Source organism: Lissotriton helveticus, chromosome 4_2 (genome assembly GCF_964261635.1).
Source record: "Lissotriton helveticus chromosome 4_2, aLisHel1.1, whole genome shotgun sequence".
In the NCBI taxonomy this organism is placed as follows: Eukaryota; Metazoa; Chordata; class Amphibia; order Caudata; family Salamandridae; genus Lissotriton; species Lissotriton helveticus.
The window spans coordinates 82440272-82459903 of NC_136064.1; the positions used below are offsets into that span (position 1 = coordinate 82440272).

Sequence of the window (19632 nt, forward strand, 5' to 3'; positions counted from 1 at the left end):
AAAGAAAGAAATGCCTTTCCGGGACTGGGTCAGATGCAGAGCACTGGCTGCTGCTACCTACAGAAGTGAGCACAAGAGGGCGCCAGATTGCACCTGCCTTTAAACAAGCCTTGTCGATAGGGGGCGACGGGAACGCAAAAATAGTATATAGTCCTGGGAACATAAAACTACTTGCACCCGAGTTAGCATTAGCAGGACAAGGAGAAGGGTGACCGGCGTCCACATCTAAGTTCACATCTCCCATTTGCCCATAATCTTTTCGTCTTGGTTTGTTTATTTATTGAGTTTTATATAGCGCTGGCTGGAACTGTTGGTTATCAGAGCGCTTTACATGAGGATCAGTGAATTACAGGTTACAAGTTACATTTGTTACAAAGCATAATCAAACATAGGATTAAAAAGCAGTGTTAAGGTAAATTCGCCAGAGGAGGGGGAGGAAGAAGACAAAACGGGGAGGTGGGGAGAAACTGTGCTCAATGTCCGGCTGGGTAGGTGACGGTCAAGGAGATGAACCAGTGCCGATCTCCTCTATAGCTGTCTGGCACCGGGCATCGGCCATAATGCTCAGACTTCCATGTCAGGGGGTGGGGTGGTTCTTGCAACCTCCACCATGAGGCTTTTCTACGGACATTCCAATATTTAATCAGATCAATAACGTAGGTGTAGTACGGTTCGGAACCCCTCCAAGGTTCTAACATAGTGTTTCTCAAGTAAAGGACAAGAATAAATCTAAATCTGTTTAAAAAAAAATCCGCCCATCAGAAACAGAAAACCCTGAGATGCTGCAAGATTAACGTCCAGATAACTACAATGCATCGCCACAACCACACTGCCATGAAACAAGCACAAGCCACATCTATGCCAGAAGTCAGAAACCAACCCACCAGTGCTCAATTTGAGCCGGGGGTTTCCGGTGCTCGGCACCGGATATTAATTGTCAGCACTGGCTCTAGTGACAGTCCCCACATGGTGGCGCTGTCTGTATAACTCAGATATGAGCAAAACAATGTTTAATGCAGAGTCAACAGGGGCAAAGGGTGGTGCCAGCTGTCGTGACCGCCAGATAAGCACCCGGCAACCACTTTCTTCCCCTTACTTTTTTACAAATTAATCATTGCCGCCAACCAACACACCGACATTCACCCCCCACCTGTGCAAGGGCTCCAAAGAAACCTACCTACGAGTTTCTGTGCAGTTTGTGGTAAAAAGGTGTGTGACAAGGTATAAAAAAAAACACCACAATTGAACAAATATTAATTGTAGGATAATAACAAAAATGAGAAAATATTATTCTATAAACAGGCCCAGGGCAGGGAGTAATCTGTCTGCAAAGGAGCCCAACTTGGAAAGGCAGTTTGCAGGTATAAAATGGGAGTCACAGAAACTGCATTTCAAGAGGTTTTCTGGAAGACTGCTGCTCAGGAAGGCAGCATTCCCTGCTCGTGCTTCAAATTAACAGATGGGCCCTGGAATCCATCTTGACTTTAATAAATGTGCGGGCCTCTTTTGCCCGCAGGCCTTCGTGCTCGGCTGCTTTCATGCTTGACTAATGCTGGTTAATTTTAGGTTATGTAAATTGATTAACAGTAATATATATCAATGGTCCCTAAGTGGGAATGACAAGATCAAACAGCATTTTATTCACAGCTCGAGGGTCTTCGGCGTGCAAGGGGCGTTCCTTCGACAGATACCACAGAGGGGGCTGCCACGTGCGTGTTTCATCTGGGCCGCCATTGCTCTGCTCGTCGACACTGGAAGCATGAACGTGGAACTTCAGGTGACACTTCTCTACAGAGGCGCACAACCAACTGAGCTTTCCAATTGCCTTAAACGAGAAAGGGGGGTCGCCCGTTTCCACAGCTGAAGCATGTGCATGCCTGCCTGCGGTTTGTATCGACCTCACAAGGATGAAAGGCTAGGTTGGAACGTGCAGGTCCGCTGCATCTGTGCACAGCGCACGAGCAGCCGTGTTTCAGGCTTTGTGATTTGACAAACACTTTTATCGCGTCTGGTCTGTGAAGTCACGTTAGCTCTATGGTTTCGTGTTTAAGGGTCAGGCGTGCACTGTTATGTGGTGGGAAACATTTGTGTCCTGTCCGTAAAGTGTGTATAAAAGAAAGCAGATTCGTATGAACTTTATTCTCTAGCACTAGATATCGGCGGGGTTATTTAAGCGCTAGGTAAGGAGAGTGGCTTCTTCTAGGCCCAAACATCTTTTTACTGCGGTTCCCTCACCTCTTGCACGCGTTAACGCTGAGAATCTTAATAAACAGTCACAGTTTTTCTCCCACACCTGCAAAGGTGATTTAAATATGCATAAATTAAAAATGGAGACAAGGCGAGGGAAACTAAAGCCGCCATTAACCCCTTAGAGTGCCCAGGCACCCCCAGCAGCCTGATCTTAGCAGGGCCCCAGCTGCCTCCAGGCGCAGGCTGGCAATGGGGCATTCAGATTGTAGCACGGAAGGTTAATGCGCCCGCGGTGTGCGCAGCCAGCACCAATGAGAGGCCCTTCGACATCTTTACTAGAATTGTGCAAAGACGTTGAATGTTAATTTCCCACGTGCTTCATCCGGACTGCAGCGGAGTACGGTGGCACAATATGTGCACTTTTAAACCGCACTTTATGGAGTCAAGCGGTCAATGTATTCAGACATTGCTTTCGTATAATACATTTCTTGTTTAAACAGTTTTATGAACCAGACTTCCAATAACATGGTAAAAGCAAGCTGGATTGCACAACAGGCATACACAAAAAACAGAAGCCAGTGGGTAGAAGGCATAGCACATGCCTGGAGTCACAAGCTGCTGCGGCCCACAGGCGCACACACACCTAGCGCCTGGAGTGGCCAGCAGGCGCGTGCAAACCTACCACGGAACAGCAGGCACAAACCTACGACCAGCAGCAGGAGGGGATAACAGGCACACTCCCGAACCTGTCAACCCCAGGTGGGGTGTCAACAGATGCACACACACCGGCCACATGTCCACACTCACAAGATAGAGTCACCAACGGGCATACAAGCCCAACAGCCACAAGTTACAGTGGCCAACAGGCACGCCCTTAGGCCTACAGTCCTACACAACACCATTCAAGAGGGAGACTGACGGTCACAGGCTCGAGGGACAGCAGACATGCACACAGCCTGCCGTCATATGCTAGAGCGGCCACTGGCAGGCACAGGCATACGCTCACAAGCCACAGCAGCCAACAGGCATGTAAACAGTCGCAGGATAGAGTGGCAGCAGGCTTGTTCACAGAGCTACAGTCACGCGGCTTCTGCTCCTGCCAGCAGGCGCGCAGGTGTGTCACAAGCCCACTACTCGAGCCAGCAGGTGCACACGTGTGTGCATCACAAGCCTGCTGCTCGAGCCTGCAGGTGCACACGTATGTGTCACAAAACTTCTGCTGGATACAGCATGTGCACGTGTGTGTCACAAGACTGCTGCTCGAGCCAGCATGTGCAGTGTGGTTGGTGTGTGTGTCACAAGCACGATGCTGAAGCCGGCAGGCACACAAACCCCTCGCAGCCCGCACAGTAAAGCAGTAATGTTCTAACCTGCGGGCAATAAAAGTTCCCCGGCAGCCTGTGATGTTTATAGGGCATTAGCCACGGGGACCGCTGGCTTCAGTAAAAGGAAAATGACTTTCACTCGCCCAGCTCTCTAAAAAGAGTTCAATATCACTCGCCCACCTCTCTAAAAAGAGTTCAATATGAAAATATTCACAAGTGAAAGAGGTGCAGACCCACAGAACCCTGCCCACTGAAGTGACCCTGCCCCACACCCACAGACCCCTGCTCCACACCCAAAGACCCCAGCCCACACCCACAGATCCCTGCCCACTGAAGTGACCCTGCCCCACACCCACCCACAGAACCCTGCCCACTGAAGTGACCCTGCCCCACACCCACCCACAGAACCCTGCCCACTGAAGTGACCCTGCCCCACACCTGCAAACGCCACTAATAATTTAAAAAACAGGTTTAATCGAGCTGTAACCCACAGGTTTTTTTTTTTAATAGTAGCACAATACAGAGGGTCTCGACATCCACCACAGCTGGGTAGGTTATGGACCCCAGAAGGATGGAGTCTTGTCTTGTCTAGTAGTTAAACTGACCCGCTCTTCACTTGACCAAACCACATTATTTCAACAAATTAACTTCTCTCAAGGCCCACAAATAAGTCAATATTGGAGATGCCTAAAGTGAACTAAATTATTTTAAAGGTATACGAATGACTAAACTTGGCCACCCACGACCTAGTGGCATTAATGACCAATATTGACAAAAAGCGCCACGTATCCAATCTAGGTGACACGCCTGGTCTGAAACACCTGGTGTGCAACCCCTGGCCCGCCAATATAGCAAGAGAAGACATCCTGCAGCGGGGAACATCCTTTTCAACGCAGATGTTACCCCGCAGTGCTTTTACGACGCATCCTTTACAACGCAAGTCGTAACCACGACTTGCGCTGGAGGGCACTAAAGGATAAAGAATAGTATATTTACTATTCCAACACCTTCCCTACTATCCACGGGGACTGGTGTTAGAATAGTAAATTATACTATTCACTATCCGCGCCCCCCCAACGCAAGTCGTGGTTACGACTTGCGTTCTTAAAGACCCGCCGTAAAAGCACGCGTTGAAACGGTACGCGTTGTACCGTCATACATCCCCTGCAGCCAGAGAGGTTTTACGGCATGGGCACAGTGGGCTCCGGCCCAGGGCCCCAGCCTTTGAGGGCCCCCCTGATACAGCCAGCTCTGTTCTGCAGTCTTGCCCTGATGACCTTGAATTTTCTTAAACAGATGGGGCGGCAGGGCCACTCCTGACGGTTTTCAAATGCCAGTCTTAGTACTTGCTACTTTTGGAGCCATTCTTGGAACGGGACAAGGAGGCTTCATTTGAGGAGGTTACGTGGGGGAACTGAGCGAGAGATTGGGGAATGGAAGCAGCTCAGTCAGTGAAAGGGGAAATAATGAGGCATGGTAAGGGGCAGAATCACCGAGTGAAGAAGGGGATGAGCTGTCCAGATGTTTCGATGCAATGTGAATGCTTTTATGAGGATGACTGGCATAAAATGGCCTTTTACGTTTTACGGTGGTAGACGTACATTTATTTCATAAGTTGGCGGAGGGTACTGGCAGGTGCGCTTTCATGTAGAATTTCTTTTAGAGTGAAAATAATGTCCAATGGCACCTGCTTTCTAGCGCCTCTGTCAGTTTAGGCGCTTGATTTGGAGCTCTTTGCACAAGCGCTTCCAGATTGTAGTCCTAGGTATATTAGACTTTCTCTCCCACGAGCAGTAAAGTAAACCACTGCTCTGTACAGGCATTAAATAAAACATTAAAATTACGCCAGGACCACTTATAGGAGAGGGTGAAGTATTTGGGCATAGGCCCCACGAGGGGGTGCTACTACTAGGTACCTGCTCTCCTGGCATAAAATAAAGTGTTAATCACAAAAAGATGGACGGAATGTTGAACATTGTCTAACTTTCACCCCCAGTCACAGATCTGGGTTTAATCCATCGTTATTTTGCTCACACGCTATGCGAGTTGAGACATATCCATATGCAAATCAGTCTTGACCCTGTGCCTCATGGGAACAGTCCAGACCCAACTGCCAGGCCCTGTCTTCCCTGGACTGGAATCAAGCATCCTAGGACCGGTTTCGGGCTTTCAGCCGTCTTCAGCCAGGATAGCTTGACTCCAGTGGCAAAGTGAGCAAGGGACTCACGTCTGGGCATACCCGTCCCACTTAGGGTGAAAATGCACCACAAAAAGATGATGGACGGAATGTTGAACATTGTCAAACAAAGTGTAGTCAGAGCAGAGCATGCTTCCCGCCCAGATGAGACCTTACTGGCACTTGTGACCATCACAAAGTCAACACCTGCCGGTGCTCGTGATAAAAGCACAGGCTCACTGAGTGACCCTCGGCACTTCCCGGACAGGTGGATGAGTGGGCAGGACATCGCCCTTGCCCCAGACTGCAGCACATTCGCAGGTGAAGTAAAATCAATCGTTCTCAGCAAGAAGGATATTTGATCCGCGGAAACTTTTTATAGCATTAGAACCCCAGAAATGTGATACATTTAAGAAGCAGAATACACATTTCTGTGCACAGTTAGACATCCTTTCAGGTTGAATGGTATATTATTAACACTTAAATGTGAGTTTATTAAGGTGAGAACTGGCGCTTCTTGTGAAGAATGCCACCGCCTTTTAACAGGACAGACAAGCCTCTTACCCACTGGAACACGTGTAACCGGGCGGTACAGCCGGTACCTGGGCTCCTGCCCCCAGCAGGGGGTAGTAGCCCAGTGGAGAAGTGTGGCTCAATGGTTAGAGCGGCAGACCCTGATGCAGAGGTCTAGCCCGGGACCAGGGTTCAATTCCCCGCCTCGGCGCGTCTTGGGCTCAGAATTCCACAGACCTGATAATTCTCGCCTCGGTGCCTATTCCAATCATGGGTCCCACTCTGCAACTCTGGGCAATAGCTTGCTTAATCTCCACAACGGCCCCCACAACGCTAAGGATGCCTGGCCTCCACCTTAGGGGTGCCCAGGAGTGGACACCTCACAGGGAAAGCCAGGATGGGTTCCACAGCGGTATTCGTACAAGCGCCTTGAGACCCTTGCGGGTGAGTAGTGCGCTATACAAGTATCAATTTATTATTTATAGTAGCAACCGACCACTTGGACGTAGCAGCAGTTTGATCTTTGCAAGAAGAAGCCTCGTGCTGGTATATCATTTTTTGACGTTTGAAACTTATAGAAATGAGTTATCGAAGGCACCTACATTTCCTGAACCTAAAATGCTGCGAGAAATAGCATGGACGCAAATTATTTATAATGTGTTCTGATTTTTGTTGCACGTCAACGCTTTGCCTAAGGGCCATTTTGTTATTCAAAAGAATGAAAATAAGTAGGAGGTGAATTACTTGAGCAGTGAAAGTTCTCATCATCAAGACAAAACCTTCAGGGGGGGGGGGGGGGGGGGGGAGATGCCCCCACAAAGGGTAGAAGCAAAGGGGAGACTCAGTGTGGTCGCACACCCGGCCAGATCACCAAAGGGGAGGTATGTGCACGAGCAACGGTAGGTGCATCTACCCCGCGGCGTCAACCGTTGTGAGGTCTGTGCCCTACACTGTGTAACCACCCCTCCCATCAACCTATGTACAGTCTACCCACCAGTAGCGGCCGGCAAGTATTGGGGGGCTGGGGGGGGTGGGGGGAAGACTTGGCAAAAATGATGAGGGAAAAAACATGCAACTTCACTCCCTCTTCCCAGCAAGAAACAGGAAACCCATCCAGGACCCCCTAACCAATTGCAACACTCCAATGCAGCATTGTGATTGGTCTGAGCACCGCGGTTCGGCCAAGGAATGAAAGCCTGGGAACGTTCTCCATGCAGGCTGTAATGCAAAGTGCGCATGACAGTTTGGCCGGTCCGAGAGGGCCAGCCTATCAGTCACTGCTTACGTTACGAGTGCCACCACTGCTTGCCATGCTCTGTGAGCAGAGCAGCCGCACAGAGCTGCAGCAGCAGGAACAAAGAGAATGATAAGTTCTCATGTTATTTTTGCTTTATTTCCACTGCTGAAAGCAGTGGGCCGGCGCTCCTCCACCTTAGCACAGAAGCCGCCACTGCTGCCAACTACAGTGTACTTGTGTGTGTATGTGTGTGTGTCCACCCCACGGCATCAACCAAGGGGAGGGGTGTCCCTGTGCACCCGCCCCACAGCATCAACCAGTGTCAGGTTTGTCCGTGCAGTGGCATCAAGAGATCTGTCCACTACAGAGAGTGTGAAAGGGAGTGTGAGAGTGAGTGTGAGAGTGAGTGTGAGAGTGAGTGTGAGAGGGAGTGTGAGAGGGAGTGTGAGAGGGAGAGTGAGAGTGAGAGTGAGAGTGAGAGTGAGAGTGAGTGTGAGAGGGAGTGTGAGAGGGAGTGTGAGAGGGAGTGTGAGAGGGAGTGTGAGAGGGAGTGTGAGAGGGAGTGTGAGAGGGAGTGTGAGAGGGAGTGTGAGAGGGAGTGTGAGAGGGAGTGTGAGAGGGAGTGTGAGAGGGAGTGTGAGAGGGAGTGTGTGCGTCTCCACCCCATGACATCAGACATTGTGAGGCATGTGCACTATATTGTGCGTGGCCGCCCACCCCATGAACCAGTGTGAGGTTTGTCCACTACAGCGGGTTTGTGCCCACCCTTCGTATCACCAAATATCAAGTGTGCCCACTACACTCGGGGTGACGTGAACCCCACTTTGTCTCCAAATGGGCGACCACTGCTTTTAGCTGGTGGGAATTACGATTTCCGGTTCAGGATGCAGCAGCGCGGCGTTTGAGAATGACCCCCACCCCTGAGCACATTAAAAGCACTAACTTTGGAAAGAGATTCAGTTTAACAGTCGGACACACGGTTTGTCCTACGCAAGAAGGGAGGCCTTCGAAGCGCTGAACTCGCCCTCTCTTTGGGATTAGCCCAGAGTGCTTTGAAACTCGCAATGAACAAACAAACAGCTATTCTCGTGGGCGCAAGACAAACAACCCTCCAAAAGCGGAAACCCTCGCGGCTCTGCATCAGCACACACACACAGCCCCAACTCCACACAGCTCGACTTTTGAAACCATCAAAGGTTTCTACCCATCCAGACTTTTAGCGCCAATATTCTGCCTCTCACCAGCGAAAGATGCGCTGAGACCCTGGGCCCCATGAAGGCTGTGCGGGGGCAGGAGGCATCTCTTTTGGATATACCGTGCGTGTGTCCCACATTGCAACCTGCACGCAGCAAGCTTCTACGTAACCTTTCACGCTAGCGGGGTAAAAGCGGCCTGGTAAAATGTAGGACTGCGGAGAAGCTATTTAAAGTGGGTGCACACTCATTCGCACTTTCCACGCACTGGCACTTTTATTCTTGTGCGTTTGACACCATTAAAGACAATTACTATAGAGTTCTCCTGACTCTTGCGCTTCTGTATCTTCATGTTTTTACACTTGTAACGTGTTATTTTATATCCTTCCTAAATGCCGCCCCCCTCCATTTGCACTTACTAAGCACTGGCACTTTTATTCTTGCATGTTTGGCACCAAGAAGGACAATTACTGTAGAGTTCTCCTGACTCGTGCGCTTGTATTTGTTTTTATCCGTGCAACGTGTTCTTTTTATCACGTAAAGGTTTTAATTAACTACATCATGACTAATCAAATATAAAATTGTCCCTCTTCGCACCAGGGCTCGTGACACCCTGGCACGGCTCCTGGGTGCGTGAAAGGCTTCCCAAATGACAGATTTACTTATGCCCTGTTGGAAGCAGAGTACAGTTAATTCAAACTTACGGTTGAAATAAACTTTTTGCAACAAATCCTTTGGAGCAGAAAGTTGGACATGGGACCTTGCACTGTAAGGAGGGCCCCCACGTCTCCCACCCCCTCCACGAGACAGGAATAAAATACACAAAATAGGCGCTCCCTTTCCACTGCATTAAGTAGGCCACTTATATGCGCGAGGGCCGGAAAAGGCACATTTTGGTTATAAAAGGAACTGTTTATACAGTTCAGAAAGTCAGCCACTAAGTGGATAGAGGGCCGGATTAGAGCGTCCGGGGGGATTCTGGGGGGCCCCAGCCCACACAGAGGAAATGGAAGGAGGCATTTCATTTAACCTTGACAAGATAATCAGCGTGCCTTGCAAGCAGCAGGCCGGTATCAGCGCTCACCTCCCCTCCCCCCCCCCTCCCCCCCACAAGGAAACTATTGCAAAGTGACTTCAGGGGCTCATGTGGGGGTCCCCGCCATTTACTGGGAAATTACAGCTAAAACGTCCAGCTCGGGAGCAAGGCTGGGGTGGGATCTCTGCTTATTCTGTTCTGCATTTTTCTCTGTAGGACTTGACTGCTATTCGTACAGCGCTCCGACACCCTGGTGCGTCATGTTTGCGCTATACAAAACGTTTCAAATAAAGGCATCTTGCCAATGAACATATGAATGTCTTGAATGCCACTGTGCTCGCGAGCTTTGCACTCACCCCAGTGTTTGGATCCGGCCGCTCAGAGCAGTTGTCTGCGATACACATTGTTACCAATTATTTAATTTATATAAAGAGTAGACGTTGGCTCCGCCGGGAGGAGTACACTCTCTACACCCTATTGGCTGTTTTGTCTTTCCTTCCGCTTGAGAGGTGCTTCCATTGCAATGCACGAGTAAGCACTTTACACCCCCAAACTACACAAAGTCACCCTACAATCATTTCTCTCACGTGCATTTTATACAGAAAGGTCAGTTTGTTTTCACAGCAGCATTATTCCCTTTGTCAGAACTCAAAAGCCAGGCACCCCGTGGCGTGTTTGATGCCAGTTACTAGATTTGCAATTCGTTCAAGGCCGCATTTTTACGTCACGAAGCCAGACTCACCCTGAAACACATCTCCCCCGCCTCCTGAAAGTAGAGGTTTATCAACTAAGGAAGCTTCAAGGCGGTGACGCGATGGGTAACACTTCACGTTGAAGCAGTCACAGAGGCCAGAAGGTTAAATTGATTCTTTAAAGTTACCAGGGGCCATAACCTGCCTTTGCTCCGGCCTCAGAGGTGCTCGGACGGGCACTTCTCGTGAAGGGGGTGACTACATGGGGTACAGACATGTCGCCATCACAGTGTGTGCCTCGAGGGGGCATTTTCAGACATTATAGGGGTAGGAAACCGCAGCGGGCAAATTGTGGGTCATTCAGGGAACCCCCAGTCCGCTCGTGGTGCTGAAGGGCCTGTATTATGGGGTGAACTATGGTAGGGGGGACATTGGCACCGCTCACACCTTCGAGTAATTGATGGGTATTTGAAGTCTAGTGGCTGTACCAATACCCCGGAGTGCTGGCGTGGAGTGGACCTCGCCTTATAGGCCATTCTTGACCCTACCAGTGCCGCATTCACGCTCTACAGGACTTGGGGGGCGAAGAGGGATTCCTTCTGGGGCAGCTCATCTTACACGGATGACCAAGATCAGACATTCTGAGCACAAAGTTTGGGGAGCAGTTGCTGCCTTCGATGTGACCACCCAGTTCCTGTGAGCATCTTTAATGTTGCACACTGGTCCCCAGGCTGCCATTTTAACTGCTGATTTCTATAAACATATTTCATTTCACTTTCTGCTAAATCTGCCCGTGAGTGCATCCCATGTGTGGCCGGTCTGCGTGCCCTCTGGCCGGGGGAGGGTGTGACGCCCTTCCGGCCAGCGAGATATATTCACTACCATTCCAGGGGCACAGATTTGGGTCTCTCGAGGTGAGCGCTGGGGGCACTCGCCTGCCTGCTTGCTGTCTGTTTCCGGGCATTAAAGGGGGGCACACAGATGCACCCTCTGAGGGGGCAGGACTGTGGTTACTTACAGACCTACCTAGAAGAGTTTAAAGTGCATTTACAGGCATTACAGGGGTGAAACATGCGACTCATAGGTGTGTTTATTCACATGTCTGTTTGAGAGACCCAGAAGGCAGACTCTGGCATTACAGACCTGTAAGAAGGCAGATCGTGGGGCGATAAACACAGGTCTTTCTAAGTCTCAGTGGAGAGGGGGCCGTTTTATTCTCCATCTGTGCTGAGGACAGCGGGAGAGGGGGGGGGGGGGGGGGTAAGAGGGGGCAGGCCATATTCCGAGAGGACGCGACATTCCGACAGAACAGAGCAGGTTCACGTCTGTCAAACGGCTAAAAACGAGAAGGGGGGCATATTAAAAATAAATTAGCATCGTGTTCCAATGTAACAGTTATTAGGGTTCTTTAATGACAAAAGTTCCCAGGCGGGTGGCCTGGAGCAGTGCTTTGGCAGTGACTTCTAAACAGTAACCCTAAGCGGACGCGGGTCCATTGCCAGCAGAGGGCCCCCAAAGACCTCATAATATCCCCAAGCCAGCGTACCCCAATGGCAACAGTACAACCCCCATGTCTCCTGTGGGTATAACATGCCAGGCTGCTCCGAGGCCTGGGTCTTCGCAGGGACTGAGGGAGCCCGTGGCCTCTCCGCCGCGGCCTCTCCGCCCGTGGGCCTCTCTCCGCCCGTGGGCCTCTCTCCGCCCGTGGCGCAAGACTTTCTGCCGGCCAGACAAGGTGTCCAGACCGGAATATTTGTATTTTAGGCCGGACTAGCAGAAGCCGAGCCTTTGTTTGCACAAAGTCTGTAACAAGAGCCGCGTCCGAAAAGCTACAATTCCTGTTCCTCTTAAGATGGTTTCAAGAGAACGAAAGCGCAACGGAGACCTCTAAAGGTGATGCGGGAAGAGTGTGCTCTGAAAAGCGAGTTTCTGCTCGAGGAATCCGGGCTCTTTTAGGAAGTATAGAGTGGAGTATAAAAACCATCCGAGCGCCGCACAGGAGCAGAAAATGTATGTGATTGAATCTATACAGAGCCTTTTCTAAGTAATGCGCAACCAGATTCTCAAACAAGGGACGAACTCGAGGTGGGCACAGGGTGGCCAAAGCGGCGGTCCGAGGGGAGACCCGAGATTGGCACCCTTCACCCCGCACGGGTTCCTGGTCTGACCCAAGTAATAGGGCGGAAGGCGGGCACAGTGCGGGCCACTTCTGACCGTCGGGCTGGTTATGCATTTCACCCTCTCTCAGACTGCACCGCGATGGGTTCTTTCAATCTGCCACATCCTGCCTCGGGTTGGCATCAAAGTGTCCATGGGAAGTTCTCCTGATGCCAGGGGCAGGGGGGTTGCTTTGCCCTGCTCTGCCCAACAAGCTTTGTTTTTCTCCAGACACCTTTGCGGGGAGCAGAGTTTCTCTGCCTCTCGCACTGGTGCAAGTTCCACTCTCAGACAGTTTCTTTGTTGTGATGTTATCCCTGGCGTGTATCTGTCTCACTCCATAACAGACCACAGATCACCGACACGCGCCACCATGCCTTTGTCAAATGCCCAGGAAGGGGGCGAAGATTTGGGGGAACCTGGTGACTCGCGCAGGGCCGCGGGGTGACCCAGGCTCGGGTGTGGACCTCGGGTGTGGGCCTCGGGTGTGGGCCGCGGGTGTGGGCCGCGGGTGCGGGCCGCGGGTGCGCGCCGCGGGGTGCACCAGGGAGCCATCGTCCGAGCTGGTCACTCATGTGCCAAACACGAGTTCCAGGCGAAGGGAAACAGTTGCCAAAACTAATTTAATATTAGTAAACAAAGAAAACTAGATGAAGTTATTTAGAGAAACGCTTCAAAGCTGAAGACGGTCCTCTTCTCCCAGTGACCCAGGCCTCCCTACAGACGGGACGGGCCTACAGCCTTCCCCGGGGCTTGGAGAAGGCGAGACCTCGACTTGAGAACAGTACTCAATATAGTTATGCGCCCCCCTTTATTCGGACAGGCGTTTACTGCGCCTTGAAGCCGGGGCGAGGCTGCGGGACACGCGGCCTTCCCGCTACACTCCGCTCAAACAACCACCAGCTTTTCCCTGTGAACCCAGACGCGATCGGGCACTTTAAACCATTATTGGAGAGGTCTGAAAGTAAAACTGAACCTCGAAAATTGAAAATAGACCCCCATAATAATTAAAAAAAAGACCCAGCACTCTCGGGTCACGCGCTAGTATAACCCGGCCTCACAGAGTGAAACGTTCTATGCAGCTTCACAGCACAGCGCTTGAAGGCGCTGCGAAGGCCGCTTCTCACAGGTAACCGGGGGATGAGCCCGAACAGGGCAGCCCCAGGTGAGTGCTGGGAATGGGCCGTTTGTAGCACTCACCTCACAGCACACCCCAGGGTGAGATGGAACATGGGGGAGTCAGCCCGGCCGCCCCAGGATACAACTACAGACGTGCGGGTGGATTCTAGCGCCCACCTCCACATAGCGCTTAGAAACTAAGTGGGCCACAGAGCTAGCCCCCTATTTATATAGTTATGTAGTTCTCCATACCTACACAAGCTGAGCACCGGAGCAGAGGACACGAAGCTGCAGGGCCAAACCTTCCTACGATTATTGACAGCCCCCTTCCCACCCCCCACACATAAAGTTCACCATTCTACAGCTAAACAGCACACTTGAGATTTAACAGCAACACAAATATGAAGCCTTCTTGCCGCCACCCTCGGTGCCTTGAGGTCATTGGAGGTCACCTATGCCGGGGCCCACTCGCATTTCTAAGCCGGACAGGACCAACAGGGCCCGGCAGCAGGCACATCAAGTCCGCGGGAGAGGTAATGTTGCAACTTTGCCTTTAAAACTACCTCCGAGGCCCATGGGTGCTTCTTATCGGTGAACCTCGAAAATTGAAACGGTAACTTATCGGTAATGGCTGCCTTTTGAAGCCAGAATACAGCTAAAAATTGCAGTTACGACACACGCGGCCGTGCACCACAAGGCACCCAACTACCTCGCTCAAAAGCTGTCTATATCAGGAGGTTCGAGAACCAATAGGAGTACAAAAAATCTACTCCTGAAACCTCGTAGATTCCGGAAAGCGAAAACCTACAAGCGCTCCTTCTCAGGAATGGCTCCCAGGATCTGGAATGCGCTCCCTCCTGAAACCAGGCTGATCTCCTCCACATCACTCTTCAAGAAAGAGGTGAAAACCATCCTTCTGGCCAAGATCTCCTGATCGTTATAGATGTTGGTTCAGAGACTCTGCATTGCCTTGTATCACTGCTCACCCTATCCCTTGGCACTATACTCTACTTGTTGGGGGCACTACTACGCTACTCTCTTACTACCGACCAAGATATGATACACGTTGGTTTACTGATCCACCTGAACACCTCTGTAGTGGGATCAATGACTTGTGCTGTCCTATCTTACTTCCTTACCTGATTGTATATGGATTGGTTTTATGTATGTTTTTTATTATCCATGTTATTACCATGTTATTGACTTTTATACTGTTCCCATTATCTCTGTTGACTCCTACTGCCCCTTCCCTGTCTTTGTGAAGCACTCTGATATCTGTAAGGATCCTGTTCGCGCTATATAAAACTTTGAATAAATAAATAAATAAATAAATAAAATAAACAGCACAGCATCTTTATAGCGCTTAGAAAGGACTGAAGTGCGGTAGAAGGCGTATTGAGTAAAGGTGAAGCGTGGGGCACTGGACAGGGCGGCCCCGGTAGGTTCCAGAGGGGTCTTTAATCCTGCCAGAGGCTTCGAGCAGTGACAGTCCGAGGCCCCGGCCTGCCCCGTATTTGCGGAAGTTGGGGCCTGGCACTTGAAAGGGTGTGCGTGTCTGGGGGGCACGCATGTACCGATACATAAAACGCACCCAGTGGTAGAAGAGTTACATCATTGCAGCCTGACCTGTGCCCAAGACCCAGCCTGGAAACGCCTGGCCATTTAGAATCATTGACTTGTACCCGGCCCACCTCAAGGCCAGGGCCGCAGTCCCATCACACAAGCCAGGAGGGCCGGGGCCATCTCCAGGACTTCGCCACGAGCGCCGCTACCTGCCCGGCACCCACACACCCCCGCTCGCCTTTCTTGCCCACAGCAATCCTCCTCGCATAACTGTCTAAAGCGTGCCCTGGCAGCAGCGCCTAGAAGCATCCCACCAAGGGTTAAGGTGGGAAAGAGGGCACGGCGCGCCTAACAAAGGGTGCATAGAGACATCGATGAGCTAGACACGAGGGCAGAGAGCGGCTTGCCTCTTGGCGCTATCTGCACATCTCAAAGTAATGAAACTGCTGCATCCATCAAGCAATGAAGGGGGTAAAAAAAAAAAAAAAGAGTTTACCGCCCAATACTAGGACACTAAACCCCTTCCGACCAAACCCCGCGGAAGGGGGCCCGCTCCCCACCACCTATGCCGCCCTCGCCCCGCGGGTGAGATGTGCAGGGTAACAGGGCTCGTTTCCACCAGATGCCAGGAGGCGGCACTCCAAGGAGCACATCATGATCCGCATTTTGCTTTCGAGAATATAAAAAAACTACAAAGGCACGGGAGCTTGTGCATCCCAGCCTGCAGGAGACAAGGTGTGGCCCGCGTGACATTCCCTAGCGCCTCGTGACGAGTACAGGCGCCTCGACCCGGTGGGTCACGGCGGGAGGAGCAGGATGGGACCCTGGAGGGGGTGTGCAGAGCTCCTCTCTTAGACAGAGGGTCGCCAGGCCGACAGAAAGAAGCCCCCCGCGATGTCTCAGCGAGTTGACACCCCGACCACGGGTACATAAGCCGCCCAACAGCCAATAATAACACTGGGACTAGACTGCAGGCCTCCGTCGGCATTTACTCCGCTCAAACACAACAACGAACTCGCACTTATGAACGCATAGCGCTGGAAGAGGACGGACGGGATGACGCCGCTGAGATAGCTCAGCGGGTTAATACCCGACCAGGGGTGCATAAGCTGCATGATGCCGGGGTTAGCTCGCTCAGGGCATCCACTTTCTAAGGCGCACCACCCGGCCATTACACAATACTGAGGGAGAGTCTGCGTGACGTGAAGGTGTTACACGAAGGGCTTCGAAGCACTTCCTGGCCTAAGTTTACTTGGAGATAATAGAAGCAAATCGCGATGCTTACAAAGGCGCACAGCCATAAAGTGGCCTAACTTCACATCTGAACCCCGGGGACCACCCCTCCGCCCCCCACAATTGTGTGCGCTACGCTATTGTGTGAAAGATGCCACGTTTCCCCCGACTATAAATGCAGCTCCTGCGGCCATAGAATCGGTTCAAACCCCCCCCCCCCCCCCTGGGTTGGATACAGCGTCCCACCCGTTCCAAACACAGTATTGCTCAATTACTTTGCACTCCACCAGTAGGCGCTTTCATTAAGAGGTGAAGTAGGCGCTTTCCAAACAAAATGTCGGTGCATGGACAGACCCCAGAAGCCACGATCACTGTAGTGCCAGGTATATTAGTATGGACGGGGCGCGGACCCCGGGGTGAGGGACAAGGTGAAATCTTACTTCTGGTTGCGAGAGCTCCAAGACACCGCCTCCAGGTTCTTAGCCAAGGGCAGGGCCACCCTGCACAGCACCAGCACGAGCCCAAACAGATACCTCCAGAGGCAGCAGGACATCCTCCCGCCGGGCATGGTCCAGGCGACCCCAAAACACAAGAGCACAAAGATCCCAACAATTCCACGGACTCCTACTCCGGCGAATCCAGCACCCGAAAACTTTACCCCCGCATCCGGCGTCCAAAGCAAGAAGGAAGTCGGAGGCCAGAAGCGTCGAACCGCGGCAGACGATGAATGGATGGATGCGCGCAGCGCCCACCTTCAGACGCCCTGCCTCCGGGCGCTAGATGGGAGCGATGAGCAGTGTCCTGGGGTGGAGTGGGATGCCAGGGATGAAGACGATGGATCTGTGGAGCGAGGCCGAATGAATCCCAGGTGTGCAGGGGTATTCCATGTAAATCCACAGCAGGGGGGACCCCCGAGGGTGCCGGGAGCGTCCCGCCGGCCCCACGCGCACAGATAGATCCTTATTGCACCGCGGGTCTCCGATACCCCCTCTCAGGGCGGATCCGAGGGGTGGGCGCCATGGGTCACCCCCGTGCCTGCTGCATCCAACCTAGTCTGCGCAGATGTGTCTGAGGGTGGGCAATCTACTGAAAGAAACTCCCGGTATGCTTCCTGGAGGCGAACTTTCCTTCGGGTCCCACTCTCCCTGGATGCCCTGTGGGCTGCGCAGCGCCTCCTGCAGCCGGCTCTCTGGCGTTGCCCAGCGCCTATGACCCGTGCCAATCCTAGTGATGCAGGCGGGCTCCTCCGGGAGCTGCCTCCTTGCTCCCCGGCTCGGACTCCTCTTCCCCCGCCTGTGCCTGCTTCCTGATCCGCGCGTGGTGTCCGCGTCCGCTCGCAGCGCCCTCCTTCGTGCGGCGCGCCGGGGCTTTCTGCGGCGGGAGAGGCGCTTCCTTCGGGCGCCCAGCTCAGACTGACGCGCCTCCCACGGCCGCGCGCACACTACCGCCCTCCCCAGGCCACGCCTTCCGAGCCTGATCAATCAGCGCGGCGCCTGCTGCCTGGCCACGCCCACCCCTGCCCGGGACAGCGCTGGGCTCCGCTCAAACCACGCCCACTTCTTAAAGGGGCCGCGTCCTCGTGTAAAAGCAGAGGCTGGGGAGAAGAGCGCGCAGAGAGGGAAAGGGCTCCGTGCAGAGCGGGAGCCGAGGAGGCCAGGAGCCTCAGGGCGCGCGCTGCACCGTGGAGCCCTCACTCACTGCACCGGGGCCTCTTCCACTGCACAGTGGCACATCCAGCCCACCACACAAAGAGACTATGGCACTCTACCCCAGGGCTCGAATCAGGGTACCACGCGGGTGGACGGCGTCACCCCACTTATTTTACCGGGAGTTCGATAAATGGAGCCACACATTCTCTCATTGGCCTCTCTGGGGCGAGATCGGAGCTCATTCAGCAGCTGCTCACGCGCTGGCTTCTCAGATGCAATTGCATCTAAGTGGTGAGCGAGGTAATGAGTCTGATGGTGCAAGCCACCTTTCGTGACGCCACTTCCTGTCATGATGTCAGCGTCCCCCCACTTTTTGTTTTAGGACTTATGCTTTGCTCTACCCCGTCGCACTCTGTCCGAAGGCCTACACCACAGCACGGACACTACACTGGAGCTATGGCAGGTCTCACCTGCTCTACCTTGGAACTGGGGTGATCCTTACCTACTGCACCACGGCAGACATCACACGCCTGCTGTCACCTTCACAGGCCTCTTGTGCTGCACCCAAGCTGCTGCACATGTGTGTTCATTTGTTACCAGTGGAAATCTGTGCCCACTGCACACTGGTGCCAAGTTAGCCCTCACCCACTGCACGGTGGAACTTTGGGAAGCCTCACCGGCTGCACAAGCCATGTCTCACTCATGAATCGTCACACTGTGGCAGGACTCACCCACTGCACCACAACTATCTGCTCTCACGGCACCCTGGGAGACACAACCAAACTTCAGCGCTTCACCCACCGTGCTAGGCCGTGGCAGTCTCACCCACCAAGCCCTGGCATCAGGACAGCACTTTCCCCAAGTGTACCCCAGTAGCTTTCACCCATTGTCCACAAGGTAACACACACTGAGGGCGCAGGGCAGCCATCACCCCTCTCCTCATCACCAGCCCCTGCACGCCTCTTCACTGCACCTCTGCCTGCCTCTTCGCTGCACCTCATCACCCTGTCTTGCTACTGCTCGTTTTTCCCTCCAATCACTCAGCATATATACATCTCTGGAGCTCAGAGGTCCCTGAGAACCGGAGGCGACACCAAGCAACTTGTACCTGCAACAGCCACGACAAACTCAAAATAATCAGATAATAAAGTGCTCTTTTTGGTGTGACATGCATGGAAACGGTTCTTCTATTTTCAATAAAATTTTACATGTGAGGCCCACCTTCGGTGATTTAATCCTTTATTTACCCATCTGTCTTGTGATGCTTGTGTGTGGATAGGTGAGTGGTTCTTATCAGATTCTGTTTCCACCAGAAATAAAAAAACACAACTGGATGCACGGAAAGTTCAGTGATTGAACAGATTCAGTATAAACAGAACTGAGAGGGAAGAGAGGGTAGAACAGAAAGGAAACTACCCATGAGCTTATGAAGGGATGAATATATTCATTGTATTGCTATAACACTGATTGTGCAGTATGACAGGCAGACTTTCCGTGTTGTGAACCCTGCCTTACGTGTGCACGCATCCAGATTGTGCAACACACCTCC

The 19632-nt window shown here is 52.3% G+C and overlaps 1 protein-coding gene across 1 annotated transcript in view; it reads right to left on the reverse strand.

Annotated features, from left to right (window-relative positions):
- EFNB1 (ephrin B1) overlaps positions 1–17851 on the reverse strand; it is a 126625-nt gene extending 108774 nt beyond the window's left edge. The window contains exon 1 of the mRNA XM_078640151.1: positions 16875–17851. Coding sequence (XP_078496277.1) covers positions 16875–17002 — 128 coding nt within the window. The 5' untranslated portion in view covers positions 17003–17851. The remainder of the gene's footprint in view (positions 1–16874) is intronic.
- Between the last annotated feature and the right edge of the window lie 1781 nt (positions 17852–19632).